Genomic DNA, 19616 nt, shown 5'->3' on the forward strand with positions numbered 1-19616 from the left:
TAACACGACATGACACCACATGACATGACATGATGACAACAGTCAACAGAGAACGGGGTCCAAAGCAGGAATGTGCACCTGCGTCTTCTCTCTAATCGACGAAGGACGAACCATCCTCTACTAAAAAGGAGGGGAAGAGACCATCGACGTGGACACAAAAACACTGAATAGAAAATGCAACCAAAGCCAGAAAAACTGTTGTGTTAAGTTAAGCGGTTTTTATATTGTGCTGTATCACTTACATTCAAATACTGTTTAAATGTATAATTATGATGAGGAGTTTTTAATGTTCAACCTTCAAAGAAATGGCAGGAGAACCAACATATAAAAGCCAGGCAACCAGTCAGCTGGGTGTGACATGAGGAGGCAGAGCAGGATGCAGGAATGAGTCATGTCAAACACAACGAAACGTTTATTGTGACACAAAACAAAGACGAATGTGTGGCTAGCAGGCTAAGCGAGCTCAAACATCGACAACATTCACATTAAAACACAAGACTTATATACATGCACGCTAAAGATACACAATGAGGAGCAGGTGTGAAACAAAGGGAGGGCGTGGCCATACAGACTGACGTGCGCGCACACACACGCACAGAGGTAGACGTCTGGGAGGAGGGGTCATACCGTGACGCCAGGAGAGGAGAAAGGAGGCATATAGCCTATTATGCGAGTTGGCTAACTTGAATGGTAGATTGAATCCTCTAGAGGTGACCAGTAAGAGAGTGCATGGCGCCTGTATAGGAGTCAGACTTTCAAAGAGGAAAACGGACTCTTTAACTCAGCTACTGGTCTGAGGAACAGAAACAGAGACTGCAGAGCCAGGTCACATTAGAAGTGGAGTTTAATTACTCTGGTCTTGCCTTCTTTTTTGAATGTTTTAAAGATTTTTGTTCTTTTTGGGGCACTTGGATACCTGGGAGATGCAATTGTAAAATAAATATACTTTCTATTATAAAAAACATTTACTCCTACCCTTGGCCCTCCCACTCCAACCACGCATACACACCATTACACAGGTCAAAAACAGACAAGGCAATAGCAATGTTAGTAGCATTACTATTTGTTTTGGCTTGGCTCAGTATTTGTAGCAAAGACAAATGACTTTGTAAAAGGTACAAATGCAACAGGGCTGTAAAGGGTTAATAAGTCATTTTTATCACCAGAATGTAGTAAACATTTGAAGTAATTGTTTTTTTCTATATTTTTCTATAACATGGTGCTCACATGAGATAAAGAATTAAATTGCGTTGTAATCATCAAATGAAGCAGTTTATGATCCACAGAATGGGTGGCCAGGTTTAAAATAGATTTAGTACGGAATCTCTGAAACATCCAGTCCACTAGGTGTCAGTATAATGTCTGTTTCATAATGTGATGAAGAACAATTGGAAAAATGACTATGTACATAATAGCCTACTACATACTGTATACTGCATACTGCACTCAGTATATACTGCATACTGCATACTGGTCCCCATAGTAGTATGCAGAATAGCATCCAGTATGCGACAAACACAAACCATACTAGAAGGTCATGTGAACGTATGAAGGTTGCGCCCACTTGGGAAAGGTTTTCCACAACCATTGCGTGACGGGATGCAGTACACCAGGAAGATAGCTCTGGTTGCATGCTGGAATGTTTGGTTGAAGTAGTATGTCATCCTGGTACCTTTTGCATGCTGGAAAAATTTATTTTGGATGCATACAGCATACAGCTTACTGATCTGTGGCCTAATCAGTACTCGAGTGGTATGTAGTAGGCTATTTCAAACAGAGCTGATGACTTATTCCTTTAAATAGGGGAAGACAATTAGAAACACATGTGGGGGGTGGGGCCAGTGATCTTTGAGATGGAGAGGAAGAACGCATGTAGACATGGTAGGGAGAGTGATAAAAATCATAAATCTCGAGCTGTGCATAACCTTTACAGCACATAATGTGGAGGCTTTGCCCAAAATAAACAGTGTTACATTCCCATCATTATCATCTACTCACAGGCATTTTGGTTAAAGTGTCTCCAGAAGTGACAATTTGTGGAAGTGGCTCCAGTCCAGAATGTGAAGATTCAGTTCCTGGATCTATTTTAACCACAGATCCATGCTCAGACACATTATGCATTAAATAAATTAAAAAACAATAACAAAACACCTGAAGCCATTTAAAAAATGAAGTCCTATCTTGATTTTAATATAAGGAATAAATTGCTCTTTTTTATAGCAAGAAAGCTTAGATCAGAGTACACTTTGTTATCTTCTAACGACAGCAACTAGCATGTGTAGTCCTACTGTCAAGGTAATTAATAATAGGAAAGCAATGATAGTTGATGTTGAATAATGCTGAATCTTACAATAGTGGTGGCATGGTATGCAATATTATTGGCCAAGTAGCAGATATGTGACAAATTAATCAAGCATGAGTGTGAGTACATTTACACTGTGGGACATTGCTTATAGTAACATGGGACTGTAGAGTGTATTGCCAATAGCACACGTTTTTATATGTGCTTTGACACATTTATTACAACCCTTGTTTTAAGCCCTCCATATGAATTTTGAGGTGAAGTACAATTATCCTGATGCATCTGGTTCTTTTTTGTAAAAATGTAATAGGTTTATTTATTTGCTTATTTGTTCACTTAATTCTTAATATAAAATATTATTATTATTATTATTATTATTATTATTATTATTATTATTATTATTATGACACTTCTGTCCTACTGGGGTTTTTTTTGTTGTTGTTTTGTTTTGGGTTTTTTTGTAATAAAAAGGTTAAAGTTGAATTGGATCATTTAAAATCTTTTCTAACCGAAGAATACAGGTTTCATTGGCAAAATCTGTTGCTTAGCAACAAGGAGACAGGTATTTCAAACAGGTCAAAGTGTTGCTTCTTGACCAATTTTCTTTTGTAATATTTCATTTTAAAGGACTGCTAGGAAAGTAGCAGTGTACTTTTTGTGTAGTTTTATTTTTTGCTTTAAGTATTGATTAAGATGAGCATAACAAAAGCATAAAGGCGTCTTTGGTATGAGAGAGAGAGAAAGAGAAGGAAAGACAATTAATTATGTGTCTGATCTTTTTCTTGGAGCTGTTCAACTCTAATGACATACTTTGCTGCCCTGTATTAACCTTGTCAAAAGTAAAGGGCAACATACACACACACACACACACACACACACACACACACAATACAATAATGTAAGTCCTTTATTAAGGAAGGTTATGATGACTTTATTACTACAGGGGAGGTTATTAATGCCTTAAAGCTTCATCTACATAGCCAATGCAAATGCAATGTAAGTTCATATCATATGAGAGACTTATGAAACATTACACTTCAACATCGTCTCTCTGTCATCACTACATAGGCACTAATATTCAATGTGTTACAGTTCTTAGAGACACTAATCAATTTTGGCATGTTCATATGTTTTAACATTAAGACAATTTTAACTTAAAATCAAGCCATCAACATGAAACTGAATTGCATTTTAAACAAATGCTTTCTTATTTCTGCAGGAAACTGATCTTTTTCTAAATCTCTCTTTAACACACACTCACACACACACACACACACACACACACACACACACACACACACACACACACACACACACACACACACACACACACACACACACAAACACCATGATTTATTTACCATCATCATATTTGATATATAATACTAAATAATATTAAAGCCACCTCTCTAATATTGTGTAGGTCCCCCTTGTGACACCAAAACAGCTCTGACCCATCGAGGCACAGAGTCCATAAGACCTCTGAAGGTGTCCTGTGGTATCTGGCACTTAGAGGGTAGTCCTGTAAGTTGTGAGGTGGGCGCTCTATGGATCAGAGTTTTTTTCTAGCACATTCCACAGATGCATGATTGGATTGAGATCAGGGAATATGGAGGCCAAGTCAACACCTTAAACTCCTGTTCCTCTTGAACTGTTATGTTCCTCAAACCATTCCTCAACAGATTTGTGTAGTGTAGCAGGGAACATTATCCTGTTGAAAGAGGCCACAGCCATTAGGGAATACTATTGCCACAAAGTGGTGTACTTTTGTGTACACCTATGACGACTAGCCTCAGTCAGTTTAAGCAGTTGAGAAAAATAACTCTAAAATAGCAGCCAATAACAGCCATAATTACACACACACACACACACACGCACACACACACACACACACACACACACACACACACACACACACACACACACACACACACACACACACACTTGATGTAATTACAGGGAGAGGGTAATAAAAAGATGATTGAAATAGTACTGAGATAATGTTCACCTCTGAGCACTCTCCCCTTTATCACTGCTGCCATTCTAGATTAGTCTGCACTGCCCAGGGCTCATACCCAAATCTTTATGATGAGAAAATTAACTCACAGTGTGTGTGCGTGCATGCGTGTGTGTGTGTGTGTGTGTGTGTGTGTGTGTGTGTGTGTGAAGTCTGATTACATATACGTATATGTCTTCCACATATACTGTAGAATTATGAGTTTGTTTTATTATTGTGACACGGAAGCTAAGCAGGATGCAGGAACGAGTTGTGTAAAACAAAGTGATACATTTATTCACACACAACAAAACGCAGCGTAGCTCACAGGCTATCTTAAGGTTAATCACAAACACCAACGATTAAACAACAGGCACAGTAACAACAGAAAACAAGGAATAGGTGTGATACACGGGGAGGGCATGGCCATACAAATGAACACACATACACACACACACACACACACACACACACACACACAGGGAGATGTCTGAGAGGAGGGGGCCATACCGTGACAATTTTGAGCTTGTCAAAATACAAAATGCAGCTTTCATTTGAAAAAAGAGCCCAAACTTTTCCTTCTGATAAAAAAGCCAAACAATATTTTTGTGAAATGGTGTCAGATGGATAATAAGAAAGAGACAAATAGACAGAAAGATAGAAATTATGTACATCGTTGTTTTACTATTCATGCAAGGACTTGCATGCCTTGAGAGAGCTGACAGAGAATTGACTGTGGGGGAACATTTAGCTTTTTGGTTTATCAAGGTTAAGGATACGATGAGATTTAAAGTGTGCGTGTGTGTGTTGATGTCCGGAACATCCAGGTACATCTAAAAAAACATGAACCTTAAAATGTCTTGAAATGGAGTGACATTTACTGTCATGCGCCCTTTTTTTATAATTGATTCATGGTAGATCCCAGAAGAAAGACTGTTCTTGACCTCTGGCACACTGACTTGATGCCAGAAGTAAAATGGACGCTCTGTTGCACTCTCTGCGCTGTCCGGATGATCCAACGGAACACACTCATGCATCTCCAGACTGTTCGCTAGCGAGTCGTAAGAGCTGACATTTCCTTCATATGTTACCAGTTGGTATCCTTATTAGCTTTAGTGTTTATTAATCAGATTAGATTAGTCAATTATTTTCCTCACCTGTGACACAGCCTCAAAATTCTAAATTAGTTTCCCACTTCACTATTCACAACAGCTTTCTCTCCTGATCCTCCTATTAGACTATAGGCATACTTTTATTATGAATGTGTTGATTAATGTTTTCCCTGTTAATCAGGGTGGTGCCCCAATTAAATTTAACATCTGTAACTGAAAATTCATTAAAAGTACTAAATTTACTACAGAGGTACAGAGCCTCACAAGGTCCTGAGACGTTTCCTCACAAGGTTGTGTCATATTTCAAGCGGAACCTCTGATGCTGGAATGTACAATGGAACCAGGGGCTATAGCGCCCGCTGACATCTCTCAGGCACCTTAGAATTTATGGGTCACCGAGGCATGAACAGCGCTTCCTGTAACACTATTACATCCACACACAGAGGAAACAGGCAGAAGAAATAACTAATAACAAAGCTGGGTTGCCACTAATGTAAATGGAGGCCGTCACTGTATTTTGTTCTGAAAAATATTTCATACCATAGCATAAATCCTAATATTTTTAAGCCAATAAATGTAATTTTGGATAATGATTTGAAAGGCTATTTTTCAAGGCAAGAAGGTCATTTTAACAATAAACTTTGGCTATATAGTTTGGTTTACTAGAAACCACCTTTTAGGGTTAAGTTTCATGTCAACAAAATACAGTTTTCCTTGACATAGTGAAACCAATAGTGAAATGCACTCATTTATCCACAGGATCTAAGACCACAACCTGTTAATCAGGATGTATCTGAGGTTCTGACTCACAGAAACAAACAAAGTTTGTGTCAGCACGCTGCTGTACTGAAGCAGAAATATCTCCTGTGCCTCTACCTCAATCTTTCTTCTAGAATCAGATTCAACACTAAGGGCAAATTATACTTTTGAAGTAGTAGTTGAAGGAGAGTCTGAGCAAACTGGCTGGGCTCTTGGCATGCAAAACAGCACGTACTCTGGAAACTGGTATAGGACTCACTGGGTTTTGCATGTTGTCATCTATGCTTTTCATTCCTAAGGTTACTTGAATCCACATTATGTAACTCATCAGCCATGTCCTCTAAAACACTGTCTAGATGCTTTGAGTTTTCTAAAGGCTTAATCAGCAGTTCTGCATTGCCTGCTCGGGGACTCAAATCACCTCCCAAAGACATCTGCATTTAAGTGTTCTTCCTCCAGCGGCTATGGAATAGTAGGCTCCTAGAACTCACAAAGCAAACCCACAGGAGTGCTCCCTTTTATCCATTCAGTTTTCATGATCTTATCAATCAAGCTGAATGCTTTATGCAAGTCACTAAGAATCACAGTAGGCTGTACATTTTTCAGAAGTTCTCAACGTTCAGGGTTAAAATTGTACTAGGAATTATGAAATGGCTGTATGTAATATATTCAGTGTGTGTGCCCAGGTACTCCTTAGCTGCACCACGTTGGAAGCCACTATGCAGACAGTGAACCATACTGTACTAATGGTGCATTCAGTGATGCTCTGGCCAGTGACAGTTTCATCCACAGACTCTCTCTCTGTCTCTGTCTCGCTCTCTCCAATTACGTCCAGATCAGACAAATACAAAAAATAGCATGTCCAGGAGCAATATGTAGGTGTATATTAATTAAAACAATTAATACCCACACTGGATGTAAAATCGTATGAGTAGCTACCAGACCTTTCTCCTCTCCTGATGAACAAAACAAATAAAGCCACATTGTGGATGGGTTACAACAGCATTAAGGTTTGAAAAAGCAAAACCTATATAATGCCACTGAGGCTTAAGGATAAATGCTATGCACAATAACTTCTATTAACAACCCCAGTTTGAGACTCAGTAAGGGAAACACACCTTTATGGGTAGATGGATGGTGTTTTGCGAGGACACCAAGGGGATCCTGTAAGACACAGCAACACATTCCTCATGATGGGGATAGAGTGCAAGCCTGCTGCATGTTTGATGAGGCCTTCTACAGAAGATGCAGACGAGCGGAGCGTTCTTTAAAAAGCCCTTTGAAGTGCTTCCCAAATTGCAAGGCCATGTTGTTCGTTCCATAAACTGCCGCTTCAGTTCCTTTTGAGAGCGGCTGAAGGTAATAACAAAATCCTTCAAAGGGTTCAAGCGAGATGCTCATGTCTCTGTTCAAAGCAGAGCTGTGAGTACTTGTTAAACAATGACAGGCAATTATTTCCTCATAATGAAGTGTTTTATCATCAGGATAGAAAGATGTAATCAGCCTGTTTAGCAGAGTGATGTCTCTGCTTCTATATTCCTCTCTGAGCCAATTGTGTGTGTGTGTGTGTGTGTATGTGTGTGTGTGTGTGTGTGTGTGTGTGTGTGTTTTGTGTGTGTGTGTGTGTATGTGAACAGGTGTATGCTGATCACTGGAGATAAATACAATTACAAGAATGATTCCAGCTTGACATATGGTACCGATGTGAGTAAAAGTGGTCTCCCGCATGTGTGTGCATGTGTGTGTGTGTGTTTTACAAGAAACAGCAGGTGAGACTGAGAACTGTAGTGGAGTTCAGTCTTAGATTATTGATTTACTTAAATCAGGCACATATTCAGAAAGCTTTTTAGCAACCAACCATAACAGTCACATGCATTTCCTTAAGGGGCAGCTTGTTCTTACAGAGGGACACAATGAAAGAGAGAACTGGAAAGATTCTGAGAGCTTATGAGTGCGTGTAGGGCTCTGTTACTAATAGAGGGTGTTTGTGTGTGTTTAGGGAGATGGAAATGTTTTCCTTTGAGAGTTGAGATAGTGAATGTTAATTGCTGATTGAATGCAGTTCATGCATAATGTATTTCCATGCAAACACAGCCAGAAATCCACCCCCTACCTATCTCTAGCAACACCTAACCGCCACACAACACACACGCATGCATGCACACACAAATGCATGAATGCACACATGCATGAATTTGCACTCACAAGATTAAAGAAAAACTTAATACTGTAAAGTACAAAAAAACAAAACAAACCTAACTCTAAATCTGATCATGTAACCTAAGCTAACCTTAACCAGCAGAAAAAAAAAAAAAACATCATTTTTCTTTTTAAGTGTTTTGGAACAAATAAATGCATATATGCATTTGGAAATGACAAGAGTAATCAGATTTTTTTTCTCTTTCACAGTCCTCATTATTTGGTCCTCACAAGTAAGGTATATTGTCACACATGCATGCAGACACACATACACACACACACACATCCGTAAGTTGTAACACACTCTGTAGAGTAGGAATCTAAAAGTAACTTTGTTCTGAATACATTTGTCAGAGGAACATAAGAGCTGCCACCTGGGTGCAGTTTCACTTCACACACAGACACACACACACACACACACACACACACACACACACACACACATATGCACAAGTGCGTATTTCCCTGATTCAGTTTATCAAGGCTATATCCCATGTTTCTAAAATGATGTTTATGCAGATGTATTAAGTATATGTAGCATGATAAATATTTCCATAACATTGATAAAACACAAATGATAAATTGTTTAGCTAAGTATTATGAAATGAAAGATTAAGTCAAATGCATGCATGTACACACATTGAGCCCAGTACATATTATTGTAACTATAAGGTCTTATATTTAGTTAAATGATACACTACCAAAATAATCCTAGTTCTAACCCTACCTAACACAAATCACCTAGGAAAATAGAAATGTTTTGGTGAGGAGCAACAAAAAAAAAACCTTTGTTTATATTACTATACTTACATTGTGATTATATCACACACACACACACCCACACACACAAAAAAAACTTTTTTTAAAAACACACTCAGATTAATGTGCTGTATTTGACCACCACCTAGTGGCCATTTAATTAATTGCACTAAAATCCTTGAACAAAATGCAATATCTAAACATTATGTTTACTTATAGCTGGAGTGGGGTAACGCACAATGTCACTACACTCTAGAGTAGTGGAAAGTTTGTTCTCTGGGGTGAGGAATCACACTTCACTATCTGGCAGTCTGATACGAATCTGGGTTTGGCAGATGCCTAGAGAACAACATGCTTTGGAATGCACAGTCACGACAATAAAGTTTGTTGGAGGAGGGATAATGGTCTGGGACTGATTTTCAGAGTTTGGGCTAAACCTGTTAGTTCTAGTCAAGGGTAATGTTAATGCTACAGCATAAAAACACATTGTAGATAGTTATATGCCAACATTGTGGCAGTAATTCATATCAACCCTTTCCTGTTCCAGCATGATTGTGCTCTGTTCACAAAGTGAGGTATATAAAAACATGGCTGGATGAATTGGAACATCTAGAACTAGTGGCATGTACAGGAAGACCAGTCCGAAGTGAATTGTAGGAATCCAGTCTTGGGATGACAAGGGGCTGAACAAACACCCATCTGGCCTCCTTTGAAAGACATGCACAAAGCCTCCTGATGTTGGAAACCTCACATCTGCAGCATGAGCAGAGGTGTTTTGTGGCTTGCAATACCACACCTAGGTTTCACTCATTTGGTGTGATCTGTGATCCTGGAGTGATCAAAGGAAACGAGATTGTGGGATAAGCAGGAGTCTTCAGAAATATATAACGGGGCTGTCCAGCTGGGGATTTGCTTGATTGATGGCCTGTCACAGCTGCAATATTAAGTAAGATTTATAGATAACAGTAGATGTTTCAGAAAAGGCTGCTTAAAATGCTGCACAGTATAAGGAAGTAGCCAAGACAACTAAATACTAACTACAGTTCCATTGGGTACATTCAAGAGGCTTTCCAGAAGGGGCAACAGAAAACTCTTTTTAGCTTAATCTAAACAGATTTCCAGGCCAGGCTAGAGTGTATCAACCCATTCTTCTGGCAAGTTTGTGTTCTCAAGTAGAAGGACAGCTAAACAGATTTTAGGACCAAGTGGCTATATATCAGATCTAAATTTACTACTGGATTCCTGAGAATTATGTTTCATACAGCAAACAATGCAGGTAAACAGGACTCATTTGTTAAGCTGAAGTCCAGATAGTGTCCACTAGTTAATCAAGTAAGAAGGGGCAGTTGTAATGTTTCCCACTGTAAGTTGTAATATCAGTTATGTGACAGGCCAGTCAGCATACATATGACTGATAAAAAGAGTTCAGCTGCTCTTGTATAAGGAAACAAAAAAAAAAAAGTTTACTTGACATTGGGATATTACCCGTAGCCCCAATGAACTAGAGGAACTCAAGCCTGTGTCTCCAAAACTGGCCTGTACGGCAAATCTTTCATTTAGTTAAATGAAAAGCCTTTGATCATTGCTGTAATTAAATATGGCATTCATGAAAGCCGATATACCAACCAGCCATAACAGTCGCATGCAATTCCTTCAGGGACTACAGGAGCAAAGAGAAAAGAAGAATGAGAACATATGGGTGTGCAATAGACTCTGTTAGTAATAAAGTATGTGTGTATATGTGTACTTAGATACATGGAAATGTTTTCTGTTGAGAGTTATAATGGATGCTAGTTACTGGTTGCATACAGTTCATATGTAATGTATTCCCAAACACATACACACACACACACACACACACACACACACACACTTTTATGCATCCGTGACCATAGATATTATTACTGGAAAGTACCTTTAAAATGTTTCAGTCATATGGAATGGAGGAAAAAAACACAGTTACCTATGAGTTCTAAAATGATTTCCTTCCAGTGACACTGTAATACTATCCCCTTACCATAGCCGTAGGAGGAAAAGGATTTGATTTTTTTTTTTCTTATTAAAAACTGCAGGTAGATATACGAACGAATTCAAAAAGGATCTCAAAAGTTACATTTCTTACATTACAATACTCATGAGGATGTCTGGTTCCCAGAAGATTGACTCTCTTACTCTGAACTCCCACAACCTACTTTTTCACATCACATCCCTTCCTATTAACAGTGGCACAAAAGTGTGTGACCATGTGTGAGTCTGTATATACTGAGTAGGCCCACTCAATATAAAAATAGAAACACATCCTGAAAAAATCACATTACTTTAACATTGCTGACAACCAGACAACAACAAATGGGAATTGTTTAGCCAAAGTCTATGGCAGCATGGACACAAATAATTACATATATTTGATATTTATTTATATACACACACACACACACACACACACACAAAACGCGTACAGCAATGCAAATGCTTTCCTGTAAATCCCATATTGATTTTATCATCCAGTAAACATATAGTTGGATGGTTGGCTCATTGTACCACTCAGTTAATTGTTTCCCATTTCAAGACAGAAAAACAACAATTTCCCAGCTGATATTACCTATTATTGATTATGCTGACATTATCTCTCAAAATACCTATGACACTTATTTTAGTCCTTTTAACGTTTATATAATTATGCATATTTGTCTTGAGGTGTACATATATAATGCACCATTGTTTCTTGTACAATTCATTTAATCGTTGCAGCCCAAATCCCAAGGGCAATTTAATTGCATTCAGTTTATTTTCAAATGTGTTTATTTTAATTGTGCCTGCTATTTGAAACTGTTTTTTTAAATCAGTGTAGATCTCCATACTCCTTAAGACATATGGCATATCCTTTTTTGTTTGTCCCTAGAATTTTCATAACAGCTGTGAGTTGGGGGTTTGTGTGGCAGAAGATGAATAAGATATCTCTATTGTGTATTTATAGTGTATCGTGATGTGAGGGTTTTTGTGTCATATATGTGTCCACATTCTTCTCTTTGTTTTATTGGACCTCCTTGAAAATGAGATGTTGCATCTCGATGATCTATCTTTTCAATAAATTAAAAATTCAAATTCACAAATAAGCACACACGCACATGCATTTAAATGACTGTTCTTGCGCCCCACCTTCTGGTCATTTAAAGCACTACACCAATTGTTTTGAACCAATTGCTGTAAACCACACACACACACAGAAAGAGAGAGAGAGAGAGAGAGAGAGAGAGAGAGTTCACACATTACGTGGGATAAGGAGATTTTTCCACACCTCCCACAATGAACTGATTCAGTCACCTTTGACTAATAAGTAGCTCTACTCCTAAATTATTTACCAAACCCTAATAGGCCTGATCCTAATATTTGTAGTTTTACAGCAATTTTACAATATTTCATTATCTGGGGTTATGTTGTAAGAGGTGATCAAAATTGCAGCGAACTACACACATTTCATCATGATTTTATGATTTTGTGTGATTATTTTGATTATAGGGCTGTCACATATGTATTATCAGATTTGTAATATCAGATTTGTGTGTAATTGTTTTTAAAGGCTACGTATAATGCACTATATTATATAGCGAGTGCGCGTGTAACAAAAGTAATGAAATGTTAACCAGTTTCTGTAATTTCGATTACTGTCCAGAAGGGAGCGCACTTCTCATGAATCACGACGTTGACACCAGTCCAGACTCGATATACAGTGGATTTCACGCCACTCGTCGCCTGGTTACTCAGTGCGCTATCTTGGTATAACGGAAGGCTTTATTTTTCATCAGAAGGCTATCTGAACAGATTAACTTTCCCGGAACAAGTAGCTAGTTACAATAAGCAGCCGAATTTGTTATCTGGGAAAGACGTATCGGACCGCACAATGCGGGGAAACGGGACTCGTTCGCTACGCGGTAGCTGAGCTACTATCCGCTAGTTACCCGAGTCAGAAAGGGCAGTTGTACTGTTATGTTTCCGACTGTAAGCTGTAGCGTCAGTGCTTGGAATAGGCCAGTCAAAATATATGCAACTGGGTAAAGACAGTTCAGTCGCTACTGCTTGACCGCAGGACATCGCCCCCAGCCCCAGGGAGGAACTCAAATCCGTGGCTCCGAAACCGGCCTGAACAGCAAGTCTTTCCTCGTGTGAGAAACTTGTATAGTTTTGGTATGACGATTCAGCTTAATGTAGCGAGTGCAGCTGGAGAAATGTTCAAAGTGTAAAGGGAATAATTTCTTCGCTACAACTGGTTTTAGCAATTTTAAAATCCAGAATGGCGTCTTACGTGGACAGTAGTTTTCGACACGCGATTATGAAGAACCCGACCGACAGGACGCAACAGGTAAGACGAAAATGTAATTTTATTCTTGGTTTTGGTTATTCTTTCCTGTTCATCAGCTGCGATGGTTAATTTCAGTTACTGAGAAAAGAATCTTACAGCTCCTGTAACATAGCTTGTTTTACCATGTTCATTTTTTTCATTCGTGCGTTCAGCTAGCTAACCCTAGCAAGCTAATTTAAACAATCTTACCGTTACTCGGACTGTCCACTTAGTCGTTAATACTGGTAACATTAAATCTTCAGCAAAAGTGTGGCTAATGTTAAACGACAAACCGTTCGTCAAAAAGACGTTTCTCGTTTTGTTTTGTTTTTCAATTTAGTCAGCGATGTTAATTGCTTTTAACAGAAATATCAGTGTTGGCTAGCTAATGGAATTTTTTCCAGGGACTGGAGTGGGATCTCTTTTAGGTTAGTCAGTTTCCCATCGCTGACTCATTACTCCCCACTACTGTAGCTAAGATAGTTATCTTAACATAATTAAGACGGAGGCACTTAAGACGGAGGTCTGACATTTATACAAATTGCACCGTAAAGTAATGAGAACATTTTTTTCTCTCCTTTACTTCCCACGCTTCGTCAGAAGCAACACTTAAACTCCATCTGAGTTGCAAATTGGATTGGGCCTGGGGACCTTTAGGGGGGAAAAACTGTTATGGAAGTCTCGAAGTCATGTAGAGTACAGTATGTATGTCTGAAATGTGTGGAAAAACCAGGCAGTACTAACTTTTGGTGGACTGCAATGGGAAAACAAGCTCTATGTGCATCTGCTAAAATATAAGTCTTAAATATCACAGTTATGTATTTGCAAAGATTTTTAATTGATGACGCAACATGCATATATATGAATAAATTCTGTAGTTTATTAATGGGTTGTCAGAGCAGTCCTGAATGTTCTGTGTACTGCCTTTGTTTAATGCAGTACACTTGCTGGTAATTCTAAGGGTTCTATGAAGCGCAACTGGAATGGTGGATATTTATAGGTGACCTGTACAATGAAGCCTACATGAATTTAGTTTCAAGATGATGGACTATCCGATCACTGTTAAAATTGTCCATCAAACATGAAGCATGATTTGAAATGGGCCCTGTGAGTTCCGATGTACTCGTAGGCTACTCACTGGCATTGCCTAATCACAGAACAGATGCATATCTGATCTAAGACCACGTATGAAAGTTGATTTAACAAGATTTTTAATTTTTTTTTTTCAATTGATACTGCTTAGAAAATTAAGACCTGTCATGTTTAGTTAAATGATCAGAACCTAATCACATCTGCCTTATGGTGCAAACAGCCAGATCTCATTTAATGCCAGATTTTTTTACCAAGCATTTTCAAATATGAATACACAAACACAAATATTAACTGACTGTTAGTAAAGGCGACAAGCTCTAAACATGCAAGAAACTAACCAGGACCTGGTTTCCTGCAACTGTAGCACAAAGCGCATTGATAGATGGTCAAGCGACTATCACTCTAAACTCTCTCTCCCTCATTTATGATCATCTTAACCATACAATGCTTTGGGGAAATATGGCCCAGATTGACTAGATTAAGGCTAGATTCAAGATAATGGACTGTTGGACAGATTGTTGCAGACAGATTGTGCTACAAACATAAAATGTGTGCTAGAATATCTAGTCAGAGCAGAGCCTAGTCTATGAAGATCCACCCCCTGTTGAATGGAACATGCTCTGAGTTTGAACTTGCCACACGAGTCACGCTTTTTACACCTGCGTATCATAGCCTGCCCAAAGGAAGACGGAGCCGAGCTGCAGCGTCTCGCTGTAGGCTACATTCTGAGTTCTTTGGTTTCGCTTACCCATTTCTCTCCTGGAACGCGGGGGCCTGTGGTCAGGCATCTGAAGAGGCACCCGCCTGCCAGTGACAGCACACAGTGTGGGGGGGGAAAGCAACACCGAGGCCCTTTCTCACACTCTGAGAAATGAGTGAGGCATGTGGGTATTTTTTTTTGGGTGGGGGGTGTACTCTTCCTTCCATCATGATGCTCAGGTGCAATTTCTGGGTCTGATCCAACATGTTCTCTTGTAGCTGCAGGAAGCATGCACTCTTTACACATGTATGCACTGTATGTGCATGTGTTTGTGAGTATGAGCGTGAGAGTAGGTTTGTGCCAGAATGAGCGTGTGTGTGTGTCCTTGTATGTCTTTGTTCAAGGATAAACATTGCATGTTTATGCCAGGCAGCATGTGTGTGCATGAGGAGAGTTGTCTATGGGGAGAGAGTGCTCCAGGCTGTGTGTGTGTGGAGGGAGTGCTCTGGGCTGTGTGTGTGGGGAGAGAGCTGTTGGCTCTGTGTGGGTTTGAAGGGGAGGGTGGCTCCAGGCTCTGTGTGTATGGGGGGAGAGAGAGCTCCAGGCTGTGCTGAAGACTCCAGGGAAAGAAACAAACGAAGGAAAGAAAGCACTGAAGAACAATGGCTTGAAGCTTTAAACTCTGGGGCCTTTCTTTTCCTCCCTCCTACAGCTGTGATTAAGATTGTCGATCGGGGGGGAGAGGTCATGTCTCCTCTGTCTACATAGTCACCTTTTAGAAGGAAAAAACAAATCAGATGTCAAAGTTCATATCTCAGAAGTTTAAAAAAAAACTGATAGGTTAGTAATAATATTAATAATGGCGCTTACATGTCTTAAAAGTCTTGGGTCTTCAAGAACATGTTGAGAGATGAATAGATAAAGTTGAGGGCCAGCAGAACTTCCGCATTAAAACAGCAAGGTTCAGCATTCAAAGACACTCAAGCTCCTCTCAGCAGTAGCAGAAAGTGACCCAGACCACTTTTCTTTCGAATATACTTACTTGCATGTAGGTCATTTTGAGGCTTATTTGTTGTGGTAGAAGAGGTTTTAATGGTGGTGTCCATTGCTAAGCCCTTTTATTGTGGTGCCTGGCCTGTTGATGAGCAGTGCTTCTGTTTGTGAGACTCCAGCGAAGAGATGTGTCCTTCAAAACTCAAATGGCTTGAAAGCATGTCCTGGTTGTCTTCTGGTCCACTGGGTTGGGACACACACACAAACAAACAAACAAACAAAAAAAAAAACCCTGCTCCTTCACAGTGATGAAGTCCAGGTCGTTCATTTATCTAAAACACATTAGTAATAGATTATCGGCTTGTAATATTTAATTTCTAATTGCATTTAATAGTTCACAGATTAGTTTTAATAGATTGCAAATGAGTTGACAGTCTCATTAAAGGCACTCGTTGCTTCTATTGAAATATCAGGCAGAATTTTGTTCTTTGTTTATGCTATAGAGAATAGTTATCACTAAACCTGCCGTGAGTACAGTGTGACCAAATCATCGGGAGTGAGTTTACACTTGCCTATTTGTAGTTGTTGTGTTTTTGTCAATGTAAGGAAAATGGGTCTACCTTCCCTTTCACCTGATGTATGTGTGTAGGCCTGTGTTTTGGGCAAATGAGAGGGATGGAATAAGATTCCTTTTAACCGGTTCCCCACCTGCTGACCCAGCTGTGGTTGCACTTCTTTTCCCAGAACTGAACACTTTCTCTTATTCTGACATTCGTGTCTCTGTTCCTCTCTCCCACTTTGGGTAATGATGCGTCAGTGCTGTGTCAGTGCTGATCTGCACATAGAGGCAAATGCAAAACCTTCCATTGCCGTTCATCATGCAGTCACATCAACTTCGCTTTTACTTTCTTGTTTTCCTGTACGAATTATAGCTGACAGACTCTGCTTTGTTGTCCACTAGCTTGGGGCAGCATTGTGGCTGTACCCCACACTGTGGTATAGAAATTATGCTGCTGTTCTGCGTCTTATTGGAAAAACACAGGGGAAGGGGCTGGAAACCCCAATGCCCCAAGACTTGGGCATTCTGAACATAAACGACATGGGCTATTTTAACATTGGGAACATGTGTTCCAATAACACAATACAACTGAAGCCCAAAGGCTGTGTCTTGGAATTAGTTTTCTCACGTCAGTAGTTTGTAAGCAAAAATCTGTTCTGCTGTGGTGCAAAATGTTTGTTTTACGATAGAAATTGTTTGTTCATGTTCAAGCAAATTGTAGCCATACAAGATCAAACCTTAGGTTAGGGCTCAACCAAGGGTTCACATGCATTGGGTAAACAACTGCACACCTCTGTTGTAAAACAACTACACAATTACACATCTCAGTTGTAACACAACTGCTGGATAAGTTGTCTGATGCATCATGTTTCAGAATAGCCCCTTGTTAAACATATTTAGTCTCATTTGTAAAGCCTAATCTATTAACAAAGGCACTGAAACTTTTTGATTTTTTTGCACTCAGGCACATCCTTATACGTATGCCATTAGGAAATCCGTCGGAATAGGGGAGTTGGATTTGTTATGAATGTCTAAACACATGGTAAGTGAACTAACACCGCCCATTACCGGGGCTTATTTGAAGGATAAGCTTTCTGTTGTCAGACAATCGTTATAAACCTGCATCAGCCAAAAAGCATGTTGAAATCAAAAATCCAATTTTGTGCTAACTAGTCGTCTGTGAGGAAGTCAAGGTGTTTGCCACTGAAATGTTCTGTCGAAAGACAGAAGTAGCCATTTCTGCTTTCCCCACAGCAACCAGGCAATGACACCACCCGCACAGGACTACCCTTTTTGGTGCGGCCTACTGGAATGTGGGTGATTCAGGGGGTTAAAGGTCCTGTTCTGAATTTATCCACTCTTCTGGTGGGCAGCTGCTGCCATCAGTCGCCGTCAAAACCGCGTTTAGGGCAGCGCATGAGCGCCGCTCTGGCATCCTGACCTTTGACCTCCCCATGGTTGGGATTACTTATAGTGTCCCCATCCCTCACTTATCCAGCCAGTACTCTGACGATCCCCACCCACCCACGACCTCTACCCTTGACTGCCGAGGTGCCAAAATTTCACGCCACACATGTCCCACGTGTGCAACCCATTAAATGTTTAGCGACAGCAAGCCTTCTGGCCTGATGCCTGTACGTTTTTGCTGTCTGCTGTTTTTGGTCACTGTAGGTCAAGTTATTTCTAGTCACTTTGTCGTCGTCCTCTCTCCCCCCCCACCTCACCAGACATCACAACTGAGCCAAAAAAGAAAAACACTGTAGGCTTGGCTGAGCATGGACCCTTAGTGAAAATACTGGACAACCTCTCAGCAGATGCTTTGCTAGCTGCCACTGCACCACGACAACCATCACTGGCCAGCTTCACTTGGATTTGCTCCTGAACAAACAGCAAAGGGCAGCCTTTCAGAAGGCGGATGTAAATGTGTTGTAAATACTGTTTGTGAAAACACGTAATCTACTGATAAAACGCAAACATGGGCAATCCATTTGTCCCTTTTTTATTAAAGACCCTAAAAACTATGCCTTTTGAGTGGGGAAGCTTGTTGCACTAAGTTTTAGAATATGAGGCAAGAGCATGGATTTATTTTGGTTGAATCATTGTAATTTCCTGCTCCCATAGCTAAATCACTGTGTATAGAAGGCCTCACTGGGGTGCACTGCATTGTTTGATTTTGCTTGGTTTGAAAGAGTTTGAGAGATGTGCATTACTGCTGCAACTACTACTACTACTACTACTATTATTAATAATAATTATAATAATATTAGTTATTATTAAATGATCGTATGCATGTATTAAAATGAAAGCAGTTTATGTACATTTGTGTAAACCAACTAGCCAGACAACACACTATGTTGTGCCAGGTTGGGAGGGGGGAAGAAACTTCAAAACTCAAATGGTGATACTTTGGACTATCACCAGCAGCCATCTAAACCCCTTCAGGAATATCATGGGTTTAGTCAATATACTCACAGTACACAGTAAAAGAAAATGATTGATTCATTTTCATATTGGAGCCTCCTTTGACATCATTACTGCAGTGGCCACGGTTGTGATGATGAATAACAGTTCATATATTGTGCAATGCTAAAATCAGACACAATTTTGGCAGTTACATAGTACTGGAAATCAGACACAGAGTGATATTTGGTTAATTGAATAAACATTAAGCAAATATTAGGCATAGTTGGCTTCAAAGTAGATCCAGGTGAAGTGACACAGTATTTGGATGCATTTATGGACATCAGCCCATATTTCTAGCTGTTAAAAATAGTCTGTTGCAGGCTACTGGCATGACATGTTACTT

The 19616-nt window shown here is 39.7% G+C and overlaps 1 protein-coding gene across 6 annotated transcripts in view; it reads left to right on the plus strand.

Annotated features, from left to right (window-relative positions):
- The first annotated feature begins 12878 nt into the window (after window positions 1-12878).
- Window positions 12879-19616, plus strand: part of rapgef2a (Rap guanine nucleotide exchange factor 2a) — a 28428-nt gene continuing 21690 nt past the window's right edge. For all 6 annotated transcript variants that reach the window (XM_027024015.3, XM_081714381.1, XM_081714379.1 and 3 more), the window contains exon 1: window positions 12879-13487. In XM_027024015.3, coding sequence (XP_026879816.3) covers window positions 13419-13487 — 69 coding nt within the window. In that variant the 5' untranslated portion in view covers window positions 12879-13418. The remainder of the gene's footprint in view (window positions 13488-19616) is intronic.

This window comes from Electrophorus electricus, chromosome 5 (assembly GCF_041902795.1).
Source record: "Electrophorus electricus isolate QZ-2024a chromosome 5, ASM4190279v1, whole genome shotgun sequence".
NCBI lineage: Eukaryota > Metazoa > Chordata > Actinopteri > Gymnotiformes > Gymnotidae > Electrophorus > Electrophorus electricus.